The sequence below is a fragment of the Rhincodon typus genome, chromosome 23, assembly GCF_021869965.1.
Source record: "Rhincodon typus isolate 14 chromosome 23, sRhiTyp1.1, whole genome shotgun sequence".
Taxonomy (NCBI): domain Eukaryota; kingdom Metazoa; phylum Chordata; class Chondrichthyes; order Orectolobiformes; family Rhincodontidae; genus Rhincodon; species Rhincodon typus.
This window is the reverse complement of record NC_063354.1, coordinates 21,692,125-21,719,231: the sequence shown is the minus strand read 5'-3', so window position 1 is coordinate 21,719,231 and position 27,107 is coordinate 21,692,125. Positions and strand designations below refer to the sequence as shown.

The following is a 27,107-nucleotide window of genomic DNA, read 5'->3' as shown; positions in this document are numbered from 1 at the left end:
TATAAACAGCCTGAACATTGGCGAGGAGAGAGAGGACTGTAAGTATAGCCTCACTCCACTCCCCGCAGCCTCTCCTCCCCTCCGGCACCAGAATGATGGGGACAGGTGAAAGTGTTAAAATTCAGCTCCCTGCCTTATCTAATTAGGAATTACAGACCATAAGACCATGAGCACAATTAGGCCATTCGGCCCATCGAGTTTGTTCCACCATCAAATCGTGGCTGATACATTTCTCAAACGCATTCTCCTGCCTTCTCCACGTAACCTTTGATCCCCTTACCAATCAAGAACCTACTTATCTCCTTCTTTGTGTATTTTAAGAATCAACCACTAAAACAAAACACCCAATAATCCAGTAAAACTCAGCTTTTGTTTTTTTAAATCAACCTGTTTAAGCGTTTCTTTGCAACTTGAACCTAGGTCTAATGGCCCAGTGGCAGGGACACTTAGCACTGTGCTACTGCCGCTTTCAAATATTTATCTAATTAACTTTTAATATTAGAAGAGCCTTTCATAAAACCTTTGGGCTAATCGATATAAAATTAAAATACATTTCAACTGAGAGAATTATTATGGATGATAATCACTGAGAGGACTAAGAAGAAGGATGAATTCTCTCAGCACTCTTGCTGTTTATTTTCAACCTGTATTGTGTTTAGTTGATTTATTTGAATAAAATATGTATCTTACAAAGAAAACGGAACCATTGTTGGTGGCACAAATACTCCGCCCGTTCGGGGGAACCCAATGGATTTGACAGAAGCACCACCGCGCGTCACCGTGGCAACGGGAAATTAGCGGCCTATTTGAACGGGCTTTGAATCGGTTTGTGACCAAAGAGACGAACTGAAGCATAATTGTGGAATTACAGTGGCGGTAGGAGTGGGCAGAGATTGCCACAATGAGATTGGACAGAGAGCTCAGAGATAAAATCAAGTTTTTGAGGAGGTCGACATGATGCCGTTTCTGAACAAACTGATATGAAATCAAGGTTGCAAACTGTTTGATTAAGCATCATATAGTTCTCATGCAGAAAGTTGGTGTTGTTCAGTTTGTAATTGGGACTTAAAAAGTAATGATTTCAGTCTTCCGACTATTGTTTGGAGAAAATCAATGCTGATCAAGAGCATTGGCCAGAGTTTATGCTACTTCCTGCTGTTCATCGACATCTGAGTAAGGAAAGCATTTCAGTTTCGGTGTGATGCATACTGTGAGGCTAACAGTACGTCAATTTAAGGCTCACAAAAATAATCATAAATTTGGAAAGATAACATTTTGTATGTACCTGCTGCCTGAGTCATTATCCTAGTAATGAATCAAGAGCATTGATGAGGAGAATGTACGGGGTGGGGGGGAGGCGGGATCCAGTAATAGCAGTAATAATAATAACAAGAGGGGGGAAAAAAGTTGTAAACTGAAGATTTGGCAGTTAGTAGAAGAAATTTTAAATATGTTAATTAGAATGCATACATAAAAATATATATTTAAATTCAAAAGTTGAAATGTACATTTTAGATTATTTTTCTTACCATCACAGAGAAGATCAGGGTTCTACTTCCAGTGAATCTATTTAAATGGACACAGCCCTCAATAGAAGAATCAAAGTAGCAAGAATAACAATAGATAGAAGGAGGCATAGCAGCATTCTGGTTCCATGACTGTTGGAGTTTATAAGGCACTTAAAGTGAGGCAACTTCAACACAGGATCAAGTTAACATAAAGTTGCACACAGGGTTTCATAATGACAGTTTGAACTTGGCCATACGTACAACTGAGAAAGTCCTTGTATCATAGTTTCTGTAGCATTAGTTAAACTCACCAATGTGGCAATGGGAATGATGACACAATCAGGTTTAAAGAGGGAAGACACATCTAGGATTCCACACTCAGTGAATCTGATGGAAATATATGATTTGGCATCAATTTCCAAAATATCTATCTTTTTAAACCTGCAATTATGATGCCATCATTATGTTTAATGCCTATCTGTGAATGCTATACTACACTATCATTTACTTTTCAGATTTAGTTGCAGTGAACTGTGGGCCCCATTGCCATGCATTAAATAAGATGGAAATTTTAACTGGAGAAATTTAGTTCAAGGTTGTAATCTTTCAAAATCTTCTAGATTCTGGACAGGCCCACATGTAGGAATACTGCAAATATACTGTCTGTATTAAACAGGGGAGGAAAACTAAAAACAGGAAACTATAAGCCAATTTGTTTAACATCCAGTTCTGAGGAAGGGTCACTGGACCTGAAACGTTAACTCTGATTTCTCTCCACAGATGCTGTCCGACCTGCTGAGCTTTTCCAACAATTTCTGTTTTTGTGTCTAACATCTGTGATTGGAAAAATATTGAAATCTGTTGTTAAGGAAGTTACAGCAGGATATTTACAATATCATAATATAAACGAGCAGAGTCAATATGGTTTTATAAAAGGGAAATCATGTTTGACAAATATTTTAAGAGTTCCATGAGGATATGACAATTGGCATGACTAAAGGGGAACCTGTAGTGTATTTCTACTTACAAAAGGCATTTGATAAGATATCACAGAAGCTTACTGTATAAGATGAGAATTCATGGTTTTTAGGGTAATCTACTAGCAGAAAATGAAAATTGGCTAATTGAAGGAAACAGGGTGTTGGGCTTAGTAAGTCAACTTCCAGTTAGTAGTGTGATAATGCAGTAGCTTTCAGCTTATTTTGTCCTGGTTTCTTTTGAGAGAGATTGAACAAGAGGTATCAAGCTGGCTAGATAAGACCACTTGAGAAGTCAGCTTGGGAGGCCTTGGTATTTTTTAAAACACCTTGAATGGGTGTGGCCAGCTCACTCAGATTAGGATTTCTGGGTTTTGGTCTTTCAGTAGCATCAGAAGATATTGGGTCTCGGCAGAGTTGGAAGCTTCAGTGAATGTCTCTTGGCTGGTATTGTCTCTGAATTTTCTCTTGATGTTTATTCCTTCTGGATGGGAGAACTGCAAGTGAAAATCTGTATCTGAATTTCCTTTTTTGCAAAGGGGTGTGTTTATGGAATGTTACTATATTGGAACAGTTAATTCGTAACAGTTACTGTATTTGTTATTCTGTTAAGTTTTCCAATAGAGTTAAGTTATTCTAAATTCCTCTTTCTTTGGTAGTATTTTAACTACAGTGTTTAAATAAATTGTGTTTTGCTTAATCTTGAGTAGTTTGACCAGTCGCATTGCATTGGGAACAGGCACTTCATATTTGCCTCCTAAAAATGAGAAAAATTAGGGTCTAGGCTACCTCCTTTAGGATATTTTGAGGGGGTCTTGTCTGGACCATTACAGTAGCCTGTTATTAGTGGGGTGCCACAAGGATCAGTGCTGCAGCTTTGCTTATTTACTATCTATAATATTGACTTAGATGAGGTACTTGAGTGTAGAGGTTTAGAAGAATGACAGGTGATTTTTATTGAAACATGTACAAGATTTTGAGGTTGTTGACAAGATAAGTGATGAAATGATGCTTCCCACACGGTGGGAGGAGAAGAGGAAGTGCTGGGGGGAGGTGAAAAGGAAATGCTTAGGGGAGGAAGGTGAGGGGAGATCTAGATCTGGCGGTTTAATTTCAGAATGAGGTGCCTCCCATTTGAAACTGAGATGAAGCGGAATTGTTTTCTGAGGGTCATAAATCATTTTAATTCTTTACTCTGAAGAACTATGAGATCTGACTCATTGAATATATTCAAAGTCCAGAGAAACACATTTTTGGACTTGAGGGATAACTGTTATAAAGAATAGGTGGAAAAGTAGAGTTGAGGCTAAAATCAAATCGGCAATTATTTCATTGAAATACTCTGCATTTGCCTGATTGCATGAGTACATTACAGCCACATAACACACTGCTTTGGAACTATATTGCCATTCCTTCTGTGTTGTTGGATCAAAACCCTTTAACTCCAATCTTTCCTAACAACATGGACCATGCAGTTTGAGAAAGTGGGTCAGCACAACCTGTTCAATGGCAAGTGGACATAGCCAACAAATGCTGGTCTTGTCAGCGACGTCCACACTCCATGAAAGAAATATTTTAAAAGTTTTCATTTTAGAAAAACTTTATTGATCTTGACTTTGTCACTTCATTTGGAATTTACTTCTGAATGGGTGATGGGAACAGATTCTAAAGTGACATTTTTAAACATCTGAGTTCAGAAATCCAGTAAACTGGTGAAATGAAATAGAAGTTTGTGCAAACCATGATCAAATCAGTTGTACGAATACAAGGACAGTGGAAATATCTTCACCATTGTTACTTTGTGAATTCGATATTGTTGTGAATATTGCACTCGTCGCAAAGGAGTGATGCTGTTCACCTTCCTTTCAGTTACCCCAAAGACTTTTTTTTTTCAGCTGTCAGCAAACATATTCACTAATCCTGATTGCAGTTGCATTCAGTGTTGTACTTTCTCTAAACATGAGCTTGAAGAATCCTAATTAAGATTGTTTGAACAATAAGGTATCAATTAAATCTAAATACTTGGGAAATGAATAAAAGGGTCAGATCTAAAAACTTAATTTTCAATCTTCAAAAAAAAGTCTGCAGTACAGTTTTCTTCTGTAAAAATGAGAGATTCCATACATGTAAAATTCATTTTCAGGTGAGAGATGCTGTTCAGTAATTATCACTCATTATACCATCAAAAATGCATTCCCGAATGCAATGGCACTGAATAATACAGCCACTTTTAATGTTGAACTTGTGATCAGTTATCCCAAGTTCATGCTATTACAATCATTTAATGCTGAGGCAAGGCTGCTGCAGACCACTTGTGATAGAACAGGATATCTCTGACAGTGATTTCTGGATGTTTGCATGTAAGTGTCTATGTGCGGTTGCCAGAAGTCACTGATTTATCCGGCAACCCTCGCCAAAGCTCTTGTGAATAATATTGTGTGTAATACAGGTTATTAATATTTCAATAAAGTCCTATGTACATTACACAGGTCAAACCTCTACTTGAACCAAACTCCTGGTGGGAAAAACATTTGCATATGAACTGTACTGTAAAAGCAAATGTTTTAAAAATACAGCTGTAATGAGAGTTAGTACTGTGTTTGAATATTTTTGGTACCTCAGAATGGTAGTGTTTAGGATAAGGGAATCACTTATAGAAGAGGTATTTGAAGCTTAGTCTTGACAATAATCCAGTTTCAAGCATTTCAATAGAAACAGTGTTCTTGACTGCATTTATTCTGGGAGGATAGTGGGGGATAGAGAGGGAACTAGTGTACATAACGTAGATAAACCTGCATAACTGCAGCTTGAGAAACGACCCAACAATCAATAATTAATTAGAGGGTTGTTTTAGTATGCTTTCCCCACCCCTTCTCTTATAGTGTAAACTTTCATTAAAAATTTCAAGTGAAGCAAATGTGACCGTCACTACTACAATGAGTGTAGGTGATTTTAATAATGAGGAGATCACATGCTAAATATTGAAACACTAATACAAATTACTCATGTAAAAAGTGTCTTTATTATTATTTTACTAAATCTTGGTTGTAAGTTTAAACTCCTAAAACATAAATAGATTTTTAAAAATGTTTCTTTTAACTTGGTCCTGCAAACCCTCTTTAGTAAACAAAATTCTTTCCTTCGGAGAAAGTATAAAGCTTTTTGTTTAGTAATCCCTTTTCCTTCTATCCACTTGGATAAGATACTGTTTCACAAAACATTAGTTATAACTGAAGTGATTCAAAATTATTTCTTTAAGCCAGAATCGTCATAATCTTTTTTTAGAAAACAAGACATTGGCAAGACATTACAGTTATCTAGATTAAAACAAATACCAATAAGACATAAAAAGTACATATAAGAAGAAAGTCCCAGTAGTCTGTTTGGATCTCATTGGGCCCTGTTGATTGGATTCTTTGTAGCTGAAATGGCGTGGTTGATATTTGAAGTCTGGTCCAGCACATACAATGGTATCTGAAGTTGAATGGTTGGTTGGTCACTTCTTATACAGTTAGATTAAGCCAAATAGCAGAAAAATTTTTAAAAAGACGCAAGATTTCTTGATTCTGATGCAGTTGTGGCACTTTTCTAGCTGCTAAATTACTTTACAACCACTAGCTGTTTCAAGATTTTGCATTCTCACTTCCTCTCTCTCTCTCTTTCTTTTTGTTTGCCTGGAGAAGTATTTCTTTCAAGATGAAATCTATCTTTCAAAATGGCAAACTACCTAAACAATTCTTCTTAGCTGGGAAGGCAAATTGGCCATTGTTAAATGATGACCAATGGAAAAATTGAGTTCTGAGGAAGGGTCACTGGACCTGAAACGTTAACTTTGTTTTTTCCTTCATAGATGCTGCCAGACCTGCTGAGCTTTTCTAGCAGCTTTGTTTTTGTTCCTGATTTACAGCATCCACAGTTCTTTTGGTTTTTATTTGAAAAATTTGAGTCCTGTTCAATATCCGGCATTGGCATTCTGGACACTGCTCCTCTCCCACTTGTGGTTCTTAGCTTTTGTTCTGGCCAGTGTCCCATTTATCCCATTTATGTTCTCTCAATAAGTGTTCAGGACTTTGTTACCTCTTGAACAAGTGTTGTTATATATCTGACATATTTCCTTGTAATCTACGTGGAACTCCAAGTACTATAGACAGATGACTCGTAGCAGCTAGTATTTAGCTATTCGTCCAGTTATAGTCAAATTAGCTTTCTTACGAAAAGTGATAGCCTTCAATACTGTTTTTCCCCCTAAAAATTACTGAATCAAAACTACACAATCGTGACACATACCCTAATTATCCTTGAGAAGGTAATGGTATATGCACTCTTCAACTATAGCAGTTTGTCTAGTGTAGGTCATCCTACAATGCTGTTAGGGCATTTTGCACTTTTTATGCAGTGATTGTGAAAAAATTATGGTATACATCTAAATCAGAATGTTGTGTTACCAGGAAGGGAACTTGTGCATAGTGCTGTTCCCACCCACACAATTTCCTTGTCCTTCCAGACAGTGGAAGTCACAGGTTTAAAAGTTGCTGGTGTAAAAGCCTCAATAGTTGGTTACAGTTAGTCTTGTAGACAGTACATACTGCAGTCATTGTGTGTTCGTGATGGAAAGACTGAATGTTATGCCAATGAAGTGGACCTTTTTTTTGTTGTTGTTAGAGCAGAGTCCAATTTGTCAAATAAAGAGTGCTTCCAACACACTCCGAGCTGTTCCTTTGTAGATGGTGGTGATGCTTTGGGCGGTTTGGCAGTGAGTTACTTGCTGCAGAATATCTAACTGCTGTCTTGGTTTTTGTAGCTTTTTAAGGCTGATGCTGTTAAGTTTCTTTAAAATGACAAACTGCTGCATTTTGATGCTGGGGGTCTAGAAAATGTTGATGTTGTTGAATCTCAAGATGTAATAAGAGAGAGTTTAATCAGTACCAAACACTTATGTAACATATGCCATGATTGAATGCTATCCAGGTCTCTCTGCATACGTACCACCCCACCAACCGCCGGATCCAACGCATCATCCTCCGACAATTCCGCCATCTGCAATCCGACCCCACCACCAAAGACATCTTTCCCTCCCCACCCTTATCTGCTTTCCGGAGGGACCACTCTCTCCGTGACTCCCTTGTCCGCTCCACACTCCCCTCCAGCCCCACCACACCCGGCACTTTTCCTTGCAACTGCAGGAAGTGCTACACCTGCCCCCATACCTCCTCCCTCACCCCCATCCCAGGCCCCAAGAAGACTTTCCACATCAAGCAGATGTTCACCTGCACATCTGCCAATGTGGTATACTGCATCCGCTGTACCCGGTGTGGCTTCCTCTACATCGGGGAAACCAAGCGGAGGCTCGGGGACCGCTTTGCAGAACACTCTACGCTCGGTTCGCAATAAACAACTGCACCTCCCAGTTGCGAACCATTTCAACTCCCGCTCCCAATCCTCAGACGACATGTCCATCCTGGGCCTCCTGCAGTGCCACAACGATGCCACCCGAAGGTTGCAGGAACAGCAACTCCTATTCCGCTTGGGAACCCTGCAGCCCAATGGTATCAATGTGGATTTCACAAGCTTCAAAATCTCCCCTCCCCCTACCGCATCCCAAAACCAGTCCAGCTCGTCCCCGCCTCCCTAACCTGTTCTTCCTCCCACCTATCCCCTCCTCCCACCTCAAGCCGCACCCCCATCTCCTACCGACTAACCTCATCCCGCCCCCTTGACCTGTCCGTCCTCTCTGGACTGACCTATCCCCTCCCTAACTCCCCACTTACACTGACCTTTACTGGCTCCATCCCCGCCTCTTCGACCTGTTTGTATCCTCTCCTCTATCCATCTTCTATCCGCCTCCCACTCTCTCCCTATTTATTTCAGAACCCCCTTCCCCTCCCCCTTTTCTGATGAAGGGTCTAGGCCCGAAACGTCAGCCTTTCTGCTCCTATGATGCTGCTTGGCCTGCTGTGTTCATCCAGCCCTGCACCTTGTTGTCACTCTGCATCTGGATTGCTTTAGTATCTGAGGAATTGTGAATGGAACTGAACTCCATGCTATCATTAGCAAACATCGCACCTTTGATCTAATGATGTCTGGGAGATACAACTGAAGTTGTTTCAGCCTAGGATATTACCTTGAGGAACTTCAGCAACTTCAGGCATGTTCCTTTGTGTTCAGTATAGTGTTTCTCTCCTGATTCCCATACAGTTCAATGTTGCTTGAACTCCTTAATGGCACACTCAGTCAAATGCTAATTTAGTGTCAAGGGCAGTCACTCACCTCACTGCAGGACTTTGGCTGTTTCTGACTGTCTTGACACTTATTTGCAGATGTGCAATAACTATAATAGCCTCTTTCAGACTGTTGGTTCTTATCCAGTGTTCAATGATTCTTTAATAATTGTTAATATGTCAGCAGCATGAATCAATTATGAGAAGAACAATCAAACTTTAACGATAAAAACATAGAATTAATCACCATACACTGGATATAACATTTTGTACATCTTTAAACCCAGTTGAACAATGATTAACTGCATTGTTTCTTTATCTGACCCTTTTGAACACATTTAGGGTTATGTTGCAGATTCCAAATCAAACAAAATAGTTCAGGTTTTTCATAAGACACGCTAGCATTCAGAGAAGGGGAAGAAGTAGTTAGTTATAGAGCAATGTATTGTTTTTCCTTTTTGCATGATGGTGCTAATTTTAACTTTTCCTTGACTAAATTTGAATTGAATGGTGGAGATACAAGCAAGCTGAGCCATTGTATATTAGATTTGTGTCTCACATCAAAAATTCATGTCTAATGCCCAGGAATTCATTTTTAGTTTTTGTTTAGTTTGGAGGGATATAAAAATGACACTTCATATTAGTGATGTTTTTAGTACTGATGATTCACTGAAAAGTCTTCATGTTGTAGATTTTTTTCTTGTTGGGGGGGAAAAAAAATGCCATCTCCTCATTTTGTATTTATTCTCTGAAAGTATTTAAGAATACACAGGAATCACACACTATAAAGATGTATGGAACTGCTGGGTAGTATTGTAACTGCTGTTGCGACCCAAATTCCACCTGAATTACTCTTGTCTCACATGGTGAGACTTGTATGAAATCATTTTTACCAAAAGCTAAGTAAGATATTGGACACTGAGCTTCATCATTGTCCGTAACATATGGTATATGTCCCTGTGCCATCAAATCTCCTCTAATGTTGTGCTGGTTAATTTGCTAATTAATTGTGTAGCTAGCCAGATAACAAGTGGCATATCATAGAACTATACAGGTATTGAATTCGACCTCTTATTGTCAAGTCTACAACGTTTTATTATTATTATTCTTTTTTTTTGCTCTGTTTTGAGTAACAACACTGCCTGCAAGTTACCTCTGAACCCACTCACCATTCTGACTCATAATCATATCACTGTTCCTTCAGTGCCATGGGATCAAAATCCTGGAACTCCCTCCCTTATGGTGTTATTAGTCTACCTACAGTCTATGGACTGCAGTTCAAGAAGACAGCTCACCACCACCTTCTTGAGCAAATAGTGATGGCAATAAATGTTGACCCATCCAGTGATGCTTGTGTCTCTCAAGTGAATTTAAAACAAAAGGATTGTTCCAGTTGAAAAAGAATTGGGAAGTGTGCATTTTAATTTATTTGCATTAAGACATTAAGTACTTTGGGTTATATCACCCCTTTGTTATTGTATAGTCCTTAATTTGCTGCTATCACTGCAGATAGCAAGATTTTCATTGACACGTTTTTAAAGGAATTAGGATTTGAACTTTTAGAAAGGAGACACATTCGCAAAACCCTTCCAGTAGAAAATCTCGGTCTCTGTAGTATAGGTGGATTGTGTATATCTAGAAACACTGCTGACAGCCTACATGCACTTATCTTGCTATCAGCTGTACTCTTGAAATACAAAGTGCTGAAAGAAATATACTTTACAAGATATTCTGAATAGACTGGAAAACCTGACCATGGCATCCTTAATATTCCTTTTTGACATCATTCAAATCGATGTCTGGGATAACTTCAATGTCATTTACACTGAAGAAGTTTAAGAGTTGATGCAACAATAAAATTCAATTATGATGTTGTTCTGTGTTACAAAACAAAGTTTATACGTTTATTTTATTTTTGGACTTTCAAGTTAATTTGAGGTCAAATGGAGGAATGAAGGGGTTTGTGAGGCTGAAGGGAGCAATGTTGGAGTAAAGGAGGCTCAAAGGAGGAATGCAGATAATATAAACTGGTCTGTGGAGGGAGCAGGCAGAAAGACCCAGAAGGAGGTGTAGGGAAGGGGGAGACTGTTAGATGGACGTGGTTGGGGGCACATCTTGAAATCCATTACTGAGGAAGTTAATTCTTAGCTTAAGTTTCAAGAATATGAGGGGTTGGGGTAAATATAATGAATGTTGTTGTAATGAACCCGGTTTCAATAGTCAAATTTAAATCTGGGTTGAGATTCAATGTACAGTAAAAAAGGCAGTAATACCTGTTTAAAGTTTGGCATTGTGCACTGGCTGAGACCTCACCAGTCTGAGGAAGGTGTGTTTAGGTTGGGTTTTGTTTTTGTATGTGCAAGTTTTATGTCAGTTTATTTTGGGGGGTGGGGAAGGTGGGGCAAAATTTGGTTAACCCATGTCTATTGCCTTGTGGTGTCCAGGAAATCAATACTTTGGTCTATTGTTGCTTTAAGTTTAATGTAAAATTTATTTGAAACTAATGAATTCTTCTAATTCTGCTTCTGCTTGAGTCTAATACCTATGTCAACAGAACTACAGAAAATATTGTTACTACATGACTTAACTAAAGCAAGAATGAAGATATAACCCTCAAAGCTCCCGAGACACATCCTTTTGGAGAAAAACATTTGACCTCTTCATTCGTGCAGTGAATTTAAAATAATTGGATTTTCATTGGACATGTGAACTGTCACAGCTGAATTATACCATAATGTGCCATTTACAAAGTTTTAATGAATATATTTTTAGAATCTTCTTATGCCTCAAACCATTGCACCTGGTGGCATATTTAACAAATTGATCATCTCATTGGGAAATTATCCAATCCCACTTCCAGCCAGTTGCACATCAGCTCTTGTAAAATTTAGAGTACACAATAGGTCAGTCAGTATTTGTGTATATTAGACAGTTTCATATTTTTGGTTGGTGCAACTTACTAGTTTGACAATGCTCCAAGAAATTGTGTGGACCGCAGGGAGCATTAATTCCTCAGTGTAACTGTACATTTGAGTAACCTGTTTTGTTTCATTTATAAGGTGTAACATTCCAGAATGCTTCAAGAAGATAATTTTGATAAACTTCTTGCTCAGAAGGAACAGGAATGGAAGGACCTTCAGATACAACGTGTCCAGTCACTAGATACTGCACTTCGAGATTCACAAAGTAAACTCAAAGAACAGCAAGAAAAGTTTAACAAACTGAAAGAGGACTTTATGTTTAACCTAAAGGTATTGGAGGAACGAGATCAAGATTTGGAACGATATGATGCTATATTTGCTCAACTGAAGGTTACTGAAAGCTGCAAACAGGCAGAGATCAGTGATCTGCAAATTCAGATTGACAAGATGCAAGAACTTGTGACTAAGGAAACAAAGGCTCGGGAAGAAGTGCAGTTTCAGTACCAACATGCACTAAAAGCACATCAGCTAGAAATAGAGAAGATACGCAGGTATGGTCAGGCCGAGAAATATCTTGCATAAGAATGCCTGCAGTTTCTGTAGATTGTGACCTAATGATGTTGGAAATACTATGGTTCATCAGCTTCTATGTGCCTTCTGTTTAAAGCTGCAATGCCACACAATCTTTTTGTAACATTACCAGCTCACTTGGCAAGTTACAAAGGACCACGAAAGTAAGCGTGAATAGATGTCATTAATCATCCATTTTAACTGATTCCAAATAGGTTGAATCCTTTGTGATTCTGCAGCATGTTTTTGTATGTGCCTAGTCTGTATATACCTTTTTCTAATGTTTACGATGCCCCAGAACTGCAACTTAAATTCACTACTGTAATTTTAAAGGGAGATGTGAATAGCAAATTTCATCTCGGGATGCAGAAAGCAGCAAAAATGAACAGTTATTGTATTTTTCTTCACAATTTTGAAACAAATTTTCTTAGTTGACTGTTTGACTTTTCGACTCATGCCAGATTTCATTAAGTGGATAAATTTAATGAAGGAAACTACTTTATTTTCAATCCGATGTATTTTCAACCTTTTCTACTAGCAAAGGTATTGTCTGCTAACTGGGGTTGAGTTGCAAGAAAACCTGTTCTTTTCCAGCACATAACAACTAACCTTTATTCTGGATTTAGCTTTAAGTCTGTCCAATACCCTCAGCCCAATAAAGAGGAAAGGCAATGGCCTAGTGGTATTATGCTAGATTATCTAGAGACCAGGTAATATTCTGGGGACCTGCGTTCAAATCCTATGATGGCAGATGGTGGAATTTGAATTCAATAAAAATCTGGAATTAGAGATTTAATGATCATGAGACTTGCTGATTTGTCAGGGTTCATTAATGTCCTTTTAGGGAATGAAACTGCACCTCCAGTGATTGTAACAAGGCCCATGAGTTCCCTGATTGGAGATGTTATTCTGGTCCAACCAGTGAGCTCTGGCTGACATAAAAAGATTGAGGTCAGGGATACTAACACTTTCTGGTGCCTGACTCGGTATGAGGCAGTATTATAGTCACTGACTGTTCTTTGGTAAATAAAGACTTGGAGACTGCGTATCTGCCTCTGTAGAGTTATTTCACCACCCTTTCCGGGTCTGGCCCAAATGTGACTCCAGACCCACAGCAATGTGCTTGACTCTTAACTCCCTTCTGGGCAATTTGGGGTGGGCGATAAATGCTGGCTCAGCCAACAACACTGTGAATTAGTTTATATTTTTTAAAAAAATGCCCACTATTATCCTCCATAGAAGACCGGATGAATACATTTATATTAAGTGTTATCAAGTGTAAATAGGATCCCCGTGCCATAATTCTGGGATTTGAGGACTGACTACTACCTCAGTTAAAACAAGCTAATGCATTATTGTTTTGTGCATATGTTCTGCATCCTTCATTTTGGCTTAGCAAATAGCTGGATAGACTCAGACATTGGGTGCCTTTTTAATTGTCTGCATACTAGCAGTTCTAATCTTGAAAGCCTGATTACAGGCAACAGATTGCACTAGCTGTCTTTTATACCTTCCATTGATAAAATTTTGAAATAGTTTTGCCTAATGTGCATTATATGTGTTACCAACTGTATAACTATATATTTTTAAATGTGCTTGACATCAGATTTTAGGGATTATGCTGTCTTTAGTATCATGAATAATATGTTCTAATACTAAAGAAACCTTAAGACTAATTTGTGATTCTTAATTGCTGCTTTGTAAATATTTTAAAATGCAGTTCAAAAGACTCTAAGATTGATGGACAACGTGAAGAGTATCAGAAACTAAAACAAAATCTTCAGCGCAGAGTCCAAGAAGTGGAGGGACAACTTGCTTTACAAAAACAGGTATGGCAAGTAGTATTTTCAATTTAGCCTTAATTCAAACTTGCAATACATTTTGCTAGAAGCAATGTATAATATCTGAGAAACTTAAATACTACCGAGAAATATTTTCAATATTGTGGCAGGATCACTTTTCTTTAATAATTTTTTTATTCCTCATCATTGAATTTCAAGGAAGAATCCACATCTTGCTTTACCATTTACTAAAAATGTGACTTTTGAATTGAAATGAACTGTATAAAATATCTCAAATACGGCAAACTTTGAGCTCAACCTGGCACTTAAAACTTGAACACGTTGATGACTTCTCAGACCAATAAGAAATCAGAAGTAGAATTTATTTGACCAACATGGATGAAAAGCTGATTCTGGGAACCGTGGCTTGCGTTCAGAAGGTTTAGGTGCAGTTACTAATTTCGTGATCGCAGTTGATGGTAATACAGAGCAAATTAAATCCCAGAGTAAAGGTTTTATTTTAGCAATTTGATGGTCAGCCACTTGTTGACATAGAGCTGCTAGTGTACCTTTAACAGAAGAATATTAATTTATTGTACAAAAACAGGGAAAAAAATCTAAGCTTGCATATATGACAAGTTTGAAACATTTTATCATAAGTAATAAAAAGACAGATTCAACTCTTTGTTCCCAGCTATGTCTTTTGCAGAACATAAGCTCAGCGAAAAATACCCTTACTATAAAATTTCTTATCTGATTGACAAAGTTGCAAGCATTTCTTTTTGGTGACTTTCCCCTTTCACCTCAAACTTATGCCTTCGAGTTTGGACTTCCCTACTCTGGAAAAAAGACCTTAACTATTCACCTTTTCTATACCCCTCATGATTTTATAAACCTCTATAAGGTCACCCTCATCCTCTGACCCATCAGGATGTGATTTTTGCCTTTTCTCCTTGAAATATAGAGACAGACTAACTTTCACTTAATTTTCTGTCGACTTTAACTGCTTTGAGGCTGTTATGTAGCCCATCTGCTGGTATGTACTTTCCCTCTGAACTATGCCTGCTACTGCCCTCTGACCTCTTTTTATTTATGGTATTAAAAACTTAACATTGTAAATACCTTCCTAGTTACCTTGCTAGTCATTTACCTTAAGTAATATGTTTTCTTGGGCTTGTTAGGAGCTGATGACGCTTTTGTTTTGTTTGTAACAAAACAAGTTACAGAAGTAAACATAAAAACCCATTTTAATACAACCGTAGGATCCAAGTTCCCAAACAATAAAATATATTACAAACCTATATCATAATATTAAGTATTTGGATCCCTCACTTAATTTTAGGCAGTCAAATCTGTGCAACTTACACTAGACCATGGAAGGAGTATTGACTTGTAGAGTTATCAGAAGTGACCCTGTTTAATAGGGTCATCGCCAAGTCCTGTTAGTAAGGTGGATTGTCTTATTAGGCATCAGCCATGATTTGGAATGTGGAAGAATTATCTGGTTTGGGCATTGAATTATTTAGTCAGTGCAAAGGATTGATTTGCTTCTGACACTTGTTCCCTGTCATCTGCCTGCCATCTTGGGACATTTTCACCTCAAAAATGACATGTTTTATACCTGCACCTCCCATGCAGGTTATTCTTCTGGCTTACAGCAGTTATTCCACTTTAAAAGCATAATGATTTGAATATGAAATGTTTACATATTCTGTGAATATGATGTTTTTTCTAATTATTACAAAACTGAATACTGGCTCTCACACAGTTGATACCATGCACTACAGTGCTTCCTCAGTAGTGATATGATGAGCTGCAGAGCTAAAATATTATATCTCTAGTCTCTTGCTGCTATTTGGTGAAGTGAACTATGCTTTATGGTGTTTGTGCAACTGTAATGAGGCATGAATTTTAACTGTTTAAAGTTTAAGCTTGGGAAAGAAGGGGAATTAAAACTGGCTGAATTGTGTCTGAAAATTTTCAGAGTATAGGAAATGTACTGCCAAGCAAGACATCAAATAGGATAATTGTCATCTTTTGCCTTTAATCAAACTGTCTAAATTTGGAACATTAATTTCTATCCAATGGAAAGTAATTTATATATCAGTAAATTAACAAATGTGCTCAAGGGGAATAAAACCATACAATTTTATCAAAGGAAGAACTTGCTTTTATGTAAGTCTTTCATGCCCTCAGAACATCCCAAAGCACTTCACTGACAAGAATCACCTTTTTAAAAATTATACACAAACACACATATATAATAGGAGCAGAAGTCGACCATTTAGCCCCTCATGTCTGATCTTTTGTATCAAATTTCAATTTCCCATTTTTCCTAGATAATGTCTGTTTTCCTTGCCTAGCAAGAATCTATCTACCTCTGATTTTAAAGTATTTAATGATGTACCTCCTCCACTTTTGAGGCAGAAAGTTCCAAAGCTGAACAACCTTCAGAAAGAAAAATTTAGAGTCATAGAGATGTACAACACAGAAACAGACCCTTTGGTCCAACTCGTTCATGTCTACCAGATATTCTACATTAACCTTGTCCCATCTGACAGCATTTGGCCCAAATCCCTCTAAACCCTTCCTATTCATGTACCCATCCAGACGCCTTTTTAAACGTTGTAATTGTACCAGCCTCTTCCACCTCCTCTGGCTGCTCATTCCGTATGTGCACCACCCTCTGCGTGAAAAGTTGCCCCTTGGATCCCTTTTTAACTCTTTCCCCTTTCACCTCAAACCTATGCCCTCAAGTTTGGACTTCCCTACCCTGAGAAAAAGACCTTAACTGTTCACCTTGTCTATGCCCCTCACGATTTTATAAACCTCTGTAAGGTCACCCTCATCCTCTGATGCTCCAAGGAAATTAGCCCCAGCCTGTTCAGCCTCTCCCTATAGCTCAAACACTCCAACTCAGGCAACATCCTTTGTAAATCTTTTCTGCACCCTTTCAAATTTTACAACATCTTTCCTATAGCAGGGAGACCAGAATTGAATGCACTATTCCAAAAGTGGTCTAACCAATGTCCTGTGCAGCTGCAACATTACCTCCTAACCTCTATGTACTGACCAATAAAGGCAAGCGTAACAAATGCCTTCTTCACTACCCTGTCTACTTGTGACTCCACTTTCAAGGAACTGTGAGCTTGCAGCCCAAGGTCTGTTCGTTCAGCAACACTTCTCAGGACTTTTACACTTACATGTAATGGTAAATTCCTGTCCTGATTTGCCCTAACAAAATGCAGCACCTCACATTTATCTAATTAAACTCTGGCTGCCACTGCTCTGCCCATTTGCCTATCTGATCTAGGTCCATTGTACTCTGAGGTAACATCCTTCGCTGTCCACTACACCACCAGTTTAGGTGTCATCTGCAAACTCACTAACCAAACCTTATATATTCACATCCAAATCATTTATATGAAAGACGAAAAGCACGCTGCTGGTCACCTCATATCTGTCCAAGGGTGATCCCTAATATTAAAACAGTGCCCCTTAGTTCTGGACTGACCCCTCCTTTCCATATCCCTTTTGTCAATACTGTTCGGGACCTTCTGTACACCACATATGTAATGATGTGGCTGATCATCAAAGTTCCAAAAACAATGAGAAAATGACCAATTAATTTATTGCCCATTGTAAAGGGAATAGAATATCCTTTATTCATTCACTGGATGAGGGCGTTGCTGGCTAGGTGGCATTTATTGCCCATCCCTAATTGCCCAGAGGGCAGTTAAGAGTTAGCCACATTGTTGTGGGTCTGGAGTCACATGTAGGCCAGACCAGGTAAGGATAGCAGTTTCCTTCCCTAAAGGATATTAGTGAACCAGATGTTTTTTTTTTCCCAACAATCAACAATGGAATCACGGTCTTCATTAGACTCTTAATTCCAGATATTTATTGAATTCAGATTCCAACATGTGCTATGGCAGGATTCAAACCCACATCCCCAGAACATTATCTGGGTCTCAGGTATTATCACTGGACTGTTGATTCAAAGCTCCAGTGGAAAAAGTCCTAGTCTATCCAGCCTTGTTTGAAATTGTTTAATCTTCATGAAACTGTACCTTCTTGAAAAGCTTGATTCAACCATTTGGCTTCTGAACTGGGATTTGAATCTCTATGAATATAACCTGAAGGTAATTCAATAATCTTTACCCTTTTTAATAAACAAATCCTTTGATTCCCAGTTTTTGAGTAAATTTACTGATTTTATTACATCAGAATATGCAGATTTATTTGTCCTTTCCATCTAAAGTTTTTATTAGTTAAAAAGTATATTCACTCAACTCTTCAAGCATTTGCTTCACATTGAGCCAAATTACCATAGATTGCTCATTAATTTGCATCTACAACATTTGTAGCCATCAAAATCTTATTTCAGGGGTACCCTAACAGAATAATAGTCCTTTCACTGTTCCTACAGAAAATACTTTATTCAAAGCATTGTGCAGAGCTTTGTCTCATTGAGGTCAGCCTGATTGGGACAGACTTTTTGTTTTTGTGCATGAGTGGTCATTTAATGGTAAGGTCGCTTCAGTGGAGACAATGTTGAAATAGTTTGTAATGCAGGACATTTAGTAAAAGAATTTGAGGGATGACCCTGGGAATTCAGAGACACTTCACACCGCTGCCAATTGCATATTCAATAGAAATGGAGGTTGCACAATGGGTAATGATAGAAAACAATTACTTGATAAGTGAGCTGTAACTATCTTCCTCATGGCTGGATTATGTGGGTATTGTGCTCTTGGTAAACACTGATCTAAGTATGCTGTCCGTCTGTTTTCTTTTCACTAGAACAGGGGCAGCTGGAGATAGGAAATAGGTTGAGGAGTCATTTTGCTGAATCCATGCCAATTTTTACACAATGAAGCAAAAAAAATTAGAAAATATGACAACACCGGCCTTTCTGCCTGTATGTCTGTGCCAGCCAACAAAGTGTTATCCCTAGTTCGTAACCTTGCAGTTCTTTGGATTAAATTCCATTTGCCACTTTTCTGTTCAACTGACCAGTCCATTGACGTTAATGTATTGTCTAAGCTTTCTTCTTTATCAGTCGCACTTTTTTGTATCTTTTGCCAGCTTCTTTCACAACATTTGCATTTAAGTGTAAATCATTGAGTGTCATGAAAAGCAAAGGGCTTTGTTCTGAGCCCTGCAGAATCCTATTGAGACAGCTTTCCTGTGACATGAATACTGGTTGACCGTTACACTTTGCCTCCAGTCACTGAGCCAATATTTAATCCACTTGCTACTTTCTTATGGATGCCATTGGCATTTACTTTTCTGACCAGTTTGTTGTCTTTGTCTTTGTCAAAAGCTTTGCTAAAAATCTATAACAATTACATCAAACACGTGATACTCATCAAGCCTCTTTGAATTTTTCAGGTAGTGACAATCAAGTTACTCATTTAAGATAAAAATAAAAGAAAGAACTGTGGATGCTGAAAATCTGAAACAAGAACAAAAATTGCTGGAGAAATTCAACAGGTTTGGCAACACCTGTTGAGAGAAAGCAGAGTTAATGTTTCGAGTCCAGTGACCATGCTTCAGAATTGTTAGTAGCTAGGAAAAGGTGATATGCATGCTGAAGACAGGATGGGGTGGAGTGGGGCAAGGTGTGGTGAGGAAAGAGTGAGCGAATAGGCAGAGATGGAGTCCAGAGAGCGAGAGTATGACAGTTAGGCAGTCAGAGGGATGGATGATTGATTGATTGTATTGCCAAGAAAAAAGAAAAGCTGATAGTGGGAATTGTAAGTAAGTGGAAATGTGTTGGCTGTGCTGAAAGCAACCCATGTCAAGACATGGCCTGAATGTGGCAACAGGTCTGGCAGCATTTGTGGAAAGAAAATAGAATTAATGTTTTGAATCCAGTGACCCTTCTTCAGAACTGATATTACTTAGGAAAAGCTCATATGTACGCTCAAGACAGGGGGATTTTTTTTTCTTTATTCATTCATGGGATGAGGGCATCACTGGCTAGGCAGCATTTATTGCCCATCCCTAGTTGCCCAGAGGCCAGTTGTGAGTCAACCACATTGCTGTGGGTCTGGAGTCACATGTAGGACAGACCAGGTAAGGATGGCAGTTTTCTTCCCTAAAGGACATCAGTGAACCCAATTTGGGTTTTTCCAACGGTCGGCAATGGATTCATAGTCGTCATTAGCCTCCAAATATCTTCCAGATATTTATTGAATTCAAATTCCACCATGGCAGATGGAATTCGAACCTAGGTCCCCAGAACATTACCTGGGTCTCTGTATTAACAGTCTAGCAATAATACACTAGGCCATTGCCTTCCAAATAGAGGCAATGGGGGAGGAAAAGGAATGAGTGGATAGCAGAGCTGTAACTGTGTGTGAGTGAGTGAGAAAATGACAGGCAGACAAAGGGATGGATGGTAGCATGCTAGGGAGAAAGAAAAACTGATAATGGAGAGCACAAGTAGGTGAAAGTGGGTTGGCTGTGCTGAAAGCAATCCATGTCAAGACAGGAGTGTGGGGTGGGTAAAGGACGTAGAAGATGTTCAGGTTCTAAAATTATGGAACTTGATATAGTCCTAAAGGCTGCAAAGTCCCCAAGAATAAAGTAAATGCTGTGTTGAGCCTCGCTGGAGTGCTAAAGCATCTGAGACAGAAATATTAGCCAGGGAACATGGTGATCTTCTGTATATTGGTTAAATGAAATAGAGACTGATGACCACTTTGCAGAACACCTACATGCTGTCTGTAAAAGAATGACCCTGAGCTTCTAGTTGCCTGCTGCAGTGCTCCAGCAAGGCTCAGCGCAAGGTAGAAGAACAGCATCTTGTTTTCTATTTGGGAATCCTGCAGCCTTCATGTTCCTTAGCATGCCATTATCCATTCGTTTGTCTGTGTAACTGTCGTTTTCTCACTCACTTGCTCTCTCTCTCTCTCTCTCTCACTCACACTCTCTCTCACTCACGCCTTCTCACACCCACTCACTCCTTTTCCTCCCCTGTCCCCCTGTCTTTAGCGCATATACAAGCTTTTCCTAAGTACTATCAGTTCTGAAGAAGGGCCACTGGACTCAAACATTAACTTCGCTTTTTTTCCACAGATGCTGCCAGACCTGCTGAATTTCTCCAAATTCAGGTTTTACTCCAAAAGGATCTTCCCTTAAAGGTATGCAGACTCCCCCTGATTAATCCATGCCTTTATAAATAAACAGTAACTTTATATTGTTTCTAAGAATTTTCCCAATAATTTGTCCACTGTTGAGGTTAGGCTGACTGTCTTGTAATTACTTAGCCAATACCTTTTTGTCCCTTTTTTTAAAACAATAGTACAAAGTTATCAATCCTCCAGTACCTTGCTTGTAGCAAGAGAGAATTGGAAAATGATGCTCATATAGTGATATCCGCTGTTAGTGGTGGGTGATATTATCATGCAGCCATTGATTATGTGTGTATTGTATGCAAAAGACAAATGTGTAATCTAATATAGATTCTGCTGTTTGCACATTTAGCAACATTGGGCTTCAAAGTACCTGATTGCCTAAATCAGTTAGCATTGCTATTTGCTTTGGAAGGAATATATAACTTCTAAAGCACCTCGTGTCAGGAACCTTTTGTAAAAGGTTTAAACTTTAAATGCAAAATTGAAATTGAGGAAAGCTATTCAAGTAATGGCTTGTCACAGTCATTTCATGCATCTCCCAGTGAATTCCTGAGGTGAGGCTTCAGAGTCCATGTTATGCTGTTTGTTTTTCTTTGTGGGATATGTGAAACATTCGCTATTCCAGTCTTCCTCTTGGCCTCCTCCCTGAACTCTTTTTTTTTTGGGTACGTTGATAAATATGGATGCCACCAGGTCTCATCATGAACTCAAATTTTATTGATTTTTGTTGCTAATTTCCATCCTTCCCTCCTCCTTACCTGATCTATCCCTGTTTCTTCCCTTCCTTTCCTTGACTTTTTAGTCTATCTCCAGGAATGGAGATAATCTACTAATGTAGAAAATCTGCAGACCTTCACAACTACCTTGACTACACTTCCTCAAAGACTGCATTCCATTTCTCCTGTTTCTCTGAATCTTTGCAACTGTTCTGATGACGCTGCCTTCTACACTGGTGCTTTTCGCACATCTTTCATTTTCCTCTATTGAGAATGCCCACGTATCATGATTATCAGGGCCCTCCAATCTGTTCAATTCATTTCATGCACCTCTGCTGTCACTCCTTCCCATTCCCTCCCAGAAGCATGATAGAGTTTTCCTTCACCTAATTTTCCACAGCAGTGCCATGTATTCAATGGATCATCCTCTACTATTTCCACCGACTCCAGCATGATCTGACCACCAAGCATATTATTCTCATCTCCTTCCTTTGCAGAATTCCCTGGGGACTGTTTCATCTACGACCTCCTCATCAGCTCTTGCACCCCTGTCTTCACAATGCAACCTTTTTTTTGCGAGTGTAGAAGATGCAGCACCTACTCTTTCATCTCTTCCCTTCTCTCAGTCCAAGGCCCCAAATACAGCTTCCTAGCTATTTACTTATAATTCTTTCAGTGTAGTACTCTGTTTGCTGATCATGATAGTCTTCCGTACATTGGGAAGACCAAACACAGAATGGATGAGCACATTGTGTGACACCTCCAATCTATTCACAAACACAACTCCTTGTTTCTGTTTACTTGTAGGTTTAATTCTCCACCTAGCTCCCTTGCTTACCTTTCTGTTCATGGTCTGCTGCAATGTTCCAGTGAAGCTGAACACAAACTTAAGGAATAATACTTTCTACTGAACTTCTACACAGTCTTCTGGACTGAACATTTATGTCAACAACTTTCGTTCTGACTTCTGCCTCTGTCGTGTTTCTTTTTTTCATGTTTAGCTGGGTTAATCCTCCTCTTGCTCTATTTCTTTATCTCTTCAGTGTTGCATTCAGATGTTTTCATGTATAGCTATTCACCCATCTTTTGGACAATTGTTTCTTCATCTTATCTGTTACCAGTGTGTTTGACTGTCACACCATGCAATCTTTTACCATCTAATTCTTCTGGAATTCACGCTATCACACATCTCCTCCTCCTTTTCTGTCCTGTCCTACTACTGGTTTAAAAACTTCTAAACTTCTATTTTTCTTCAGTTCTCTCAAAAAGACATCGAGCTGGAACATTTAAAATAGAACTGTGGATGCTAGAAATCTGAAACATAGAAATTGTTTGCAAATTCTGTGGATAGAAAACTGAGTTAATGTTTCAAGTCCTGTGACCCTTCTTCAAAACTGATTTGCACCTAGGGAAAATGTAGTATTTTATGTTGATGACAGGACATGGGGTGGAGGAGAAAGGTGTGAATGGATAAGTTTTTTTTTATTCATTCATGGGATGAGGGCATTGCTGACTAGGCAGCATTTATTGCCCAGATATTCAGTTCAGAGTCAACCACATTGCCGTGGGTCTAGAATCACATGTAGGCCAGACCAGGTAAGGATGGCAGTTTCCTTCCCTAAGGGCATTAGTGAACCAGGTGGGTTTTTCCGACAATGGATTCATGGTCATCAATAGATTCTTAACTTTTATTTATTGTTATTGAATTCAAATTCCACCATCTGCTCTGGTGGGATTTGAACCCAGGTCCCCAGAACATTATCTGAGTCTCTGGATTAACAGCCCACGATAATACCACTAGGCCATTGCTGCCCAGAGTAAGAGAGATGAAAAAAGTTAAGCAAACAAAGAGTTAGTTAGTTAGGAAGGAAGGAAGGAGGTAAGTAGGTAGGTAAGTGAGTAAAAAGCCAGGGAAGAAGAAAAGCTCATTAGGTAATAATGGGGACTATGAGTGGATGAAAATGGTGTGGATGTGCCGAAAGCAACCCATGTCATTGACAGGACCTGGGCTGCAGAGATGGGCAAAGGACGTAGAGGAAAGTGTTCAGGTTCTAAAATTATTGAACTCAATAGAGTACTTAAGGCTGCAAGGCCCCCAAAGGGAAAATGAAATGCTGTTCTTCCAACTTGCACTGAGCCTCACTGGAGGCCTGCAGCTGGCCCAAAATAGATAATTTTTTTTGTTAAGCAAAAGTATTAAGGGATATGGCTGATGGCATGTATATGGAGTTAGGCTACAGATCAGCCATGATCTCATTGAATGGTGGAACAGTCTTGAGGTGGCTGACCGTCCTAAGCCTGTTCCTATGAGACAGAATTGTTGGCATGGGAACACAGTGATGTGCTGAACTGACAAGCAACTGGAAACTTGGGATAATATTTGCAGACAGAATGTGGGTGTTTCGCAAAGCAGTCACCCAGTCAGCGTTTCATCTCCCTAACATAGAGGAGATCGCATTGTGGGCAGTGAATGCAGTAGTCTAGATTGACTGAAGTGCAGGTAAATCACTGTTTCATCTGGAAGTTGTGCTGGAGCCTTGTATAGCGAAGAGAGAGGATATAAATGGGTAAGTGTTGCACCTTCTGTGCTTGCATAGGAAAGGAGGTGGTGTGGAGAGATGTTGGGATTGAAGGAAGAGTGAACCAGGGTACCTGGAGGGAGTGGTCCCTGCGGAAGGCTGACAGGGGAGGGGAATATGTGTCTAATGGTGGCATCTGCTGGAGGTGGCAGAAATGCTGGTAGGATGAAAAGTGAGGACAGGGGGACACTATCATTGTTTTAGGAGGGAAAACGAGGAGTGATGACAGAAGTCAAAAGCTTAGGGAAAAGATGGACATTTCTGAAGGCCGACTGCAAAAGGTGGTGTCATCAGAATAGATGAGACAAGCTGGGAGAATAGAATAGGGTCCTTACAGGAAGCAGGGGTATGAGGCTATATATTGTTCAGGGAATTAGTGGGTTTGTAATGGATGTCGATGGCCAGCTTATCTGGTGAAATGGAAACAGACATCAAGGAAAGGAAGTGTCCAAGATGGACCATGTGAAAGTGGGACCAGAGTGGAAATTGGAGGTGAAATTTATAAAGTTTTCCAATTCTAAACTAGGGAGGGAATTAGCCAATAATATCGTTGATATACTGGAGAAAGAGTTATGAGAGGAACCCGAGCAGGATTGGAAACAGGCATGTTCCATGTATCTCTCAGACAGGCATAACTGGCGCCCATTTGGGTACAATGGTCTTTCCTTTGATCTGAAGAAAATGAGAGAAGTTAAAGGAGAAATTGTTCAAAGTCAGGACGGGCTTGGCCAGGTGGAGGAGAGCGATGATGAATGGGGATGGTTCAGGCTTACTTCCTAGGAAGAAACAGAGAGCCCTGAGACCATCCTGTTGGGGTATAGACCCGTAGGGGGATTGCATGTCTACGGTGAAGAGGAGGTGGCTGCGGCTGGCAAACTGGAAATTTTGAAATCAACGTAAAAGGTCAGAAGAATCACAGCTGTACTTTGGAGGGGACTGGGCAAGGGGAGAAAAAATAGGCAAGGTAGGAATACATAAGTTCCATGGGCAGCTCTGTTTGTAGAATTTTGGGAAGAGGGTAGAAGTGTGCTGTAGGGGATGGGATTTGAATTGGGAGACTGTGGTGGAGATATTCCCAGAGGAGATGAGGTTAGTGACAGTTGTGGACACTTAGCCTGATGTTTGATTTGATTTATCATTGTCACGTACTGAGATACAGTGAAAATTGTTGTTTTGTGTGCTGTAGAGGCAGATTGTACTATACAAAACGCATCAGCTAACAGAACAGAGTGCAAAATAGTGTTACAGCCGCAGAGAATTTGCAGAGAGAGAGAGATCAACATTAACATGTGAGAGGTCCGTTCAAAAATCTGATAACAGCGGGGAAGAAGCTGTTTGTGAATCTGTTCTTATGTATATTGAAGCTGTTATATCTTCTGCCTGACGGAAAAGGGTGAAAGAGAGTATAACCAGGGTGGGAGGGATCTTTGATTACGTTGGTTGCTTTTCTGAGGCAGCAGGAAATATAGATGGAGCCAATTGATGGAAGGGTGCTTTGTGTGATGGACTGGGCTATGTTCATGACTGTCTAGTATCTTGTCGTCTTGGGAAGAGCAGTTGCCATACCATGCTGTGATGCATTCAGATAGGATGTTTCCCACGGTGCATGTATAAAAATTAGTAAGAGTATTTGTTGATGCGCCGAGTTTCCCTAGCTTCCTGAGGAGGTAAAGGGTTTGTTGTGCTTTCTTGAGTGTTGCATCAACATGGGTAGACCAGGATAGATTGTTGGTGAGCATCACTCCAAGGAACTTGACGCCGTTTGATCGTGGGGTCATGGTCCGGAGGACGTGTCTGAGAGCTGGAACTCCTCAGCCTCCTCAACTTGGAGGTCAGTAAGCCAACAAGGTACCACCCTTGTTGGCAGGCCTGATTTCAAAGTCAGTGTTGGATCTGAGAGCGTAGAGTGCAGTCAGTTCAGCGGGAGATTGGTTGCCTTAATTTTTCTGCTCTCCTCACCCATTCCAACCTATGTCATGTTGCCAGTTCTCAATGAACATATTGAATGCTGATACAAGGCCAGAGGGAGGTGTCCAGGTGGAGGGAGAGTGTTGGAGGTGGGTGAAGGGGTCTGTGGGATGGGAAAGGACTCTTGTCCAAAGAAATAGGTGCAGAGACAACGGAAGAATAGTTCAACATCATGTCATGCATAAAATTCATTGAGATTGAAGTGCAGAGGGATAAAACAAAATCCTTTTGAGGACAGAATGTTCAGCACCAGAGAAAGGTCAGAAGGGATAGTAAATGCCTGATCAGATGGAGTCATAGGGGAGGAGAGAAAGGTTGTAGAGGGGTGTGGTTGTTGCTGCTTGCATTCCCTAATGCTTGAAAGGATGAGAAATCGTATCTTGTTAGAATGTCAAATGAGGTAAAAAATGAAGTGGAACTTGGGTACAGGGCAGCTCTGAGATGGTGTGAGGCAGTGCTGATAGAGAGGTTAAGTATGCATATGGCAACGCATAGCATTGAGTGTGGATCTAACCATGTGGTGAGAACTGCTGTCTGAGGAGTGTTGTATATCACAAAGAAATGATCCTGGGTGGATTCAAAACACAAAGGATGAAATTTCAGTTGGCATTCACAACCTGTTTTTTCTAGTCAGTTAGAGATAACAAGGTGTAGAGCTGGATGAACACAGCAGGCCAAGCAGCATCGGAGAAGCAGGAAGGCTGACGTTTCGGGCCTAGACCCT

The 27,107-nt window shown here is 39.6% G+C and overlaps 1 protein-coding gene across 1 annotated transcript in view; it reads left to right on the top strand.

The window, feature by feature from the left end:
• Positions 1-722: 722 nt before the first annotated feature.
• Positions 723-27,107, top strand: part of ccdc57 (coiled-coil domain containing 57) — a 159,129-nt gene continuing 132,744 nt past the window's right edge. Inside the window, 3 exon segments of the mRNA XM_048611036.1 lie at positions 723-1,173; positions 11,763-12,175; positions 13,915-14,023. Coding sequence (XP_048466993.1) covers positions 11,778-12,175; positions 13,915-14,023 — 507 coding nt within the window. The 5' untranslated portion in view covers positions 723-1,173; positions 11,763-11,777.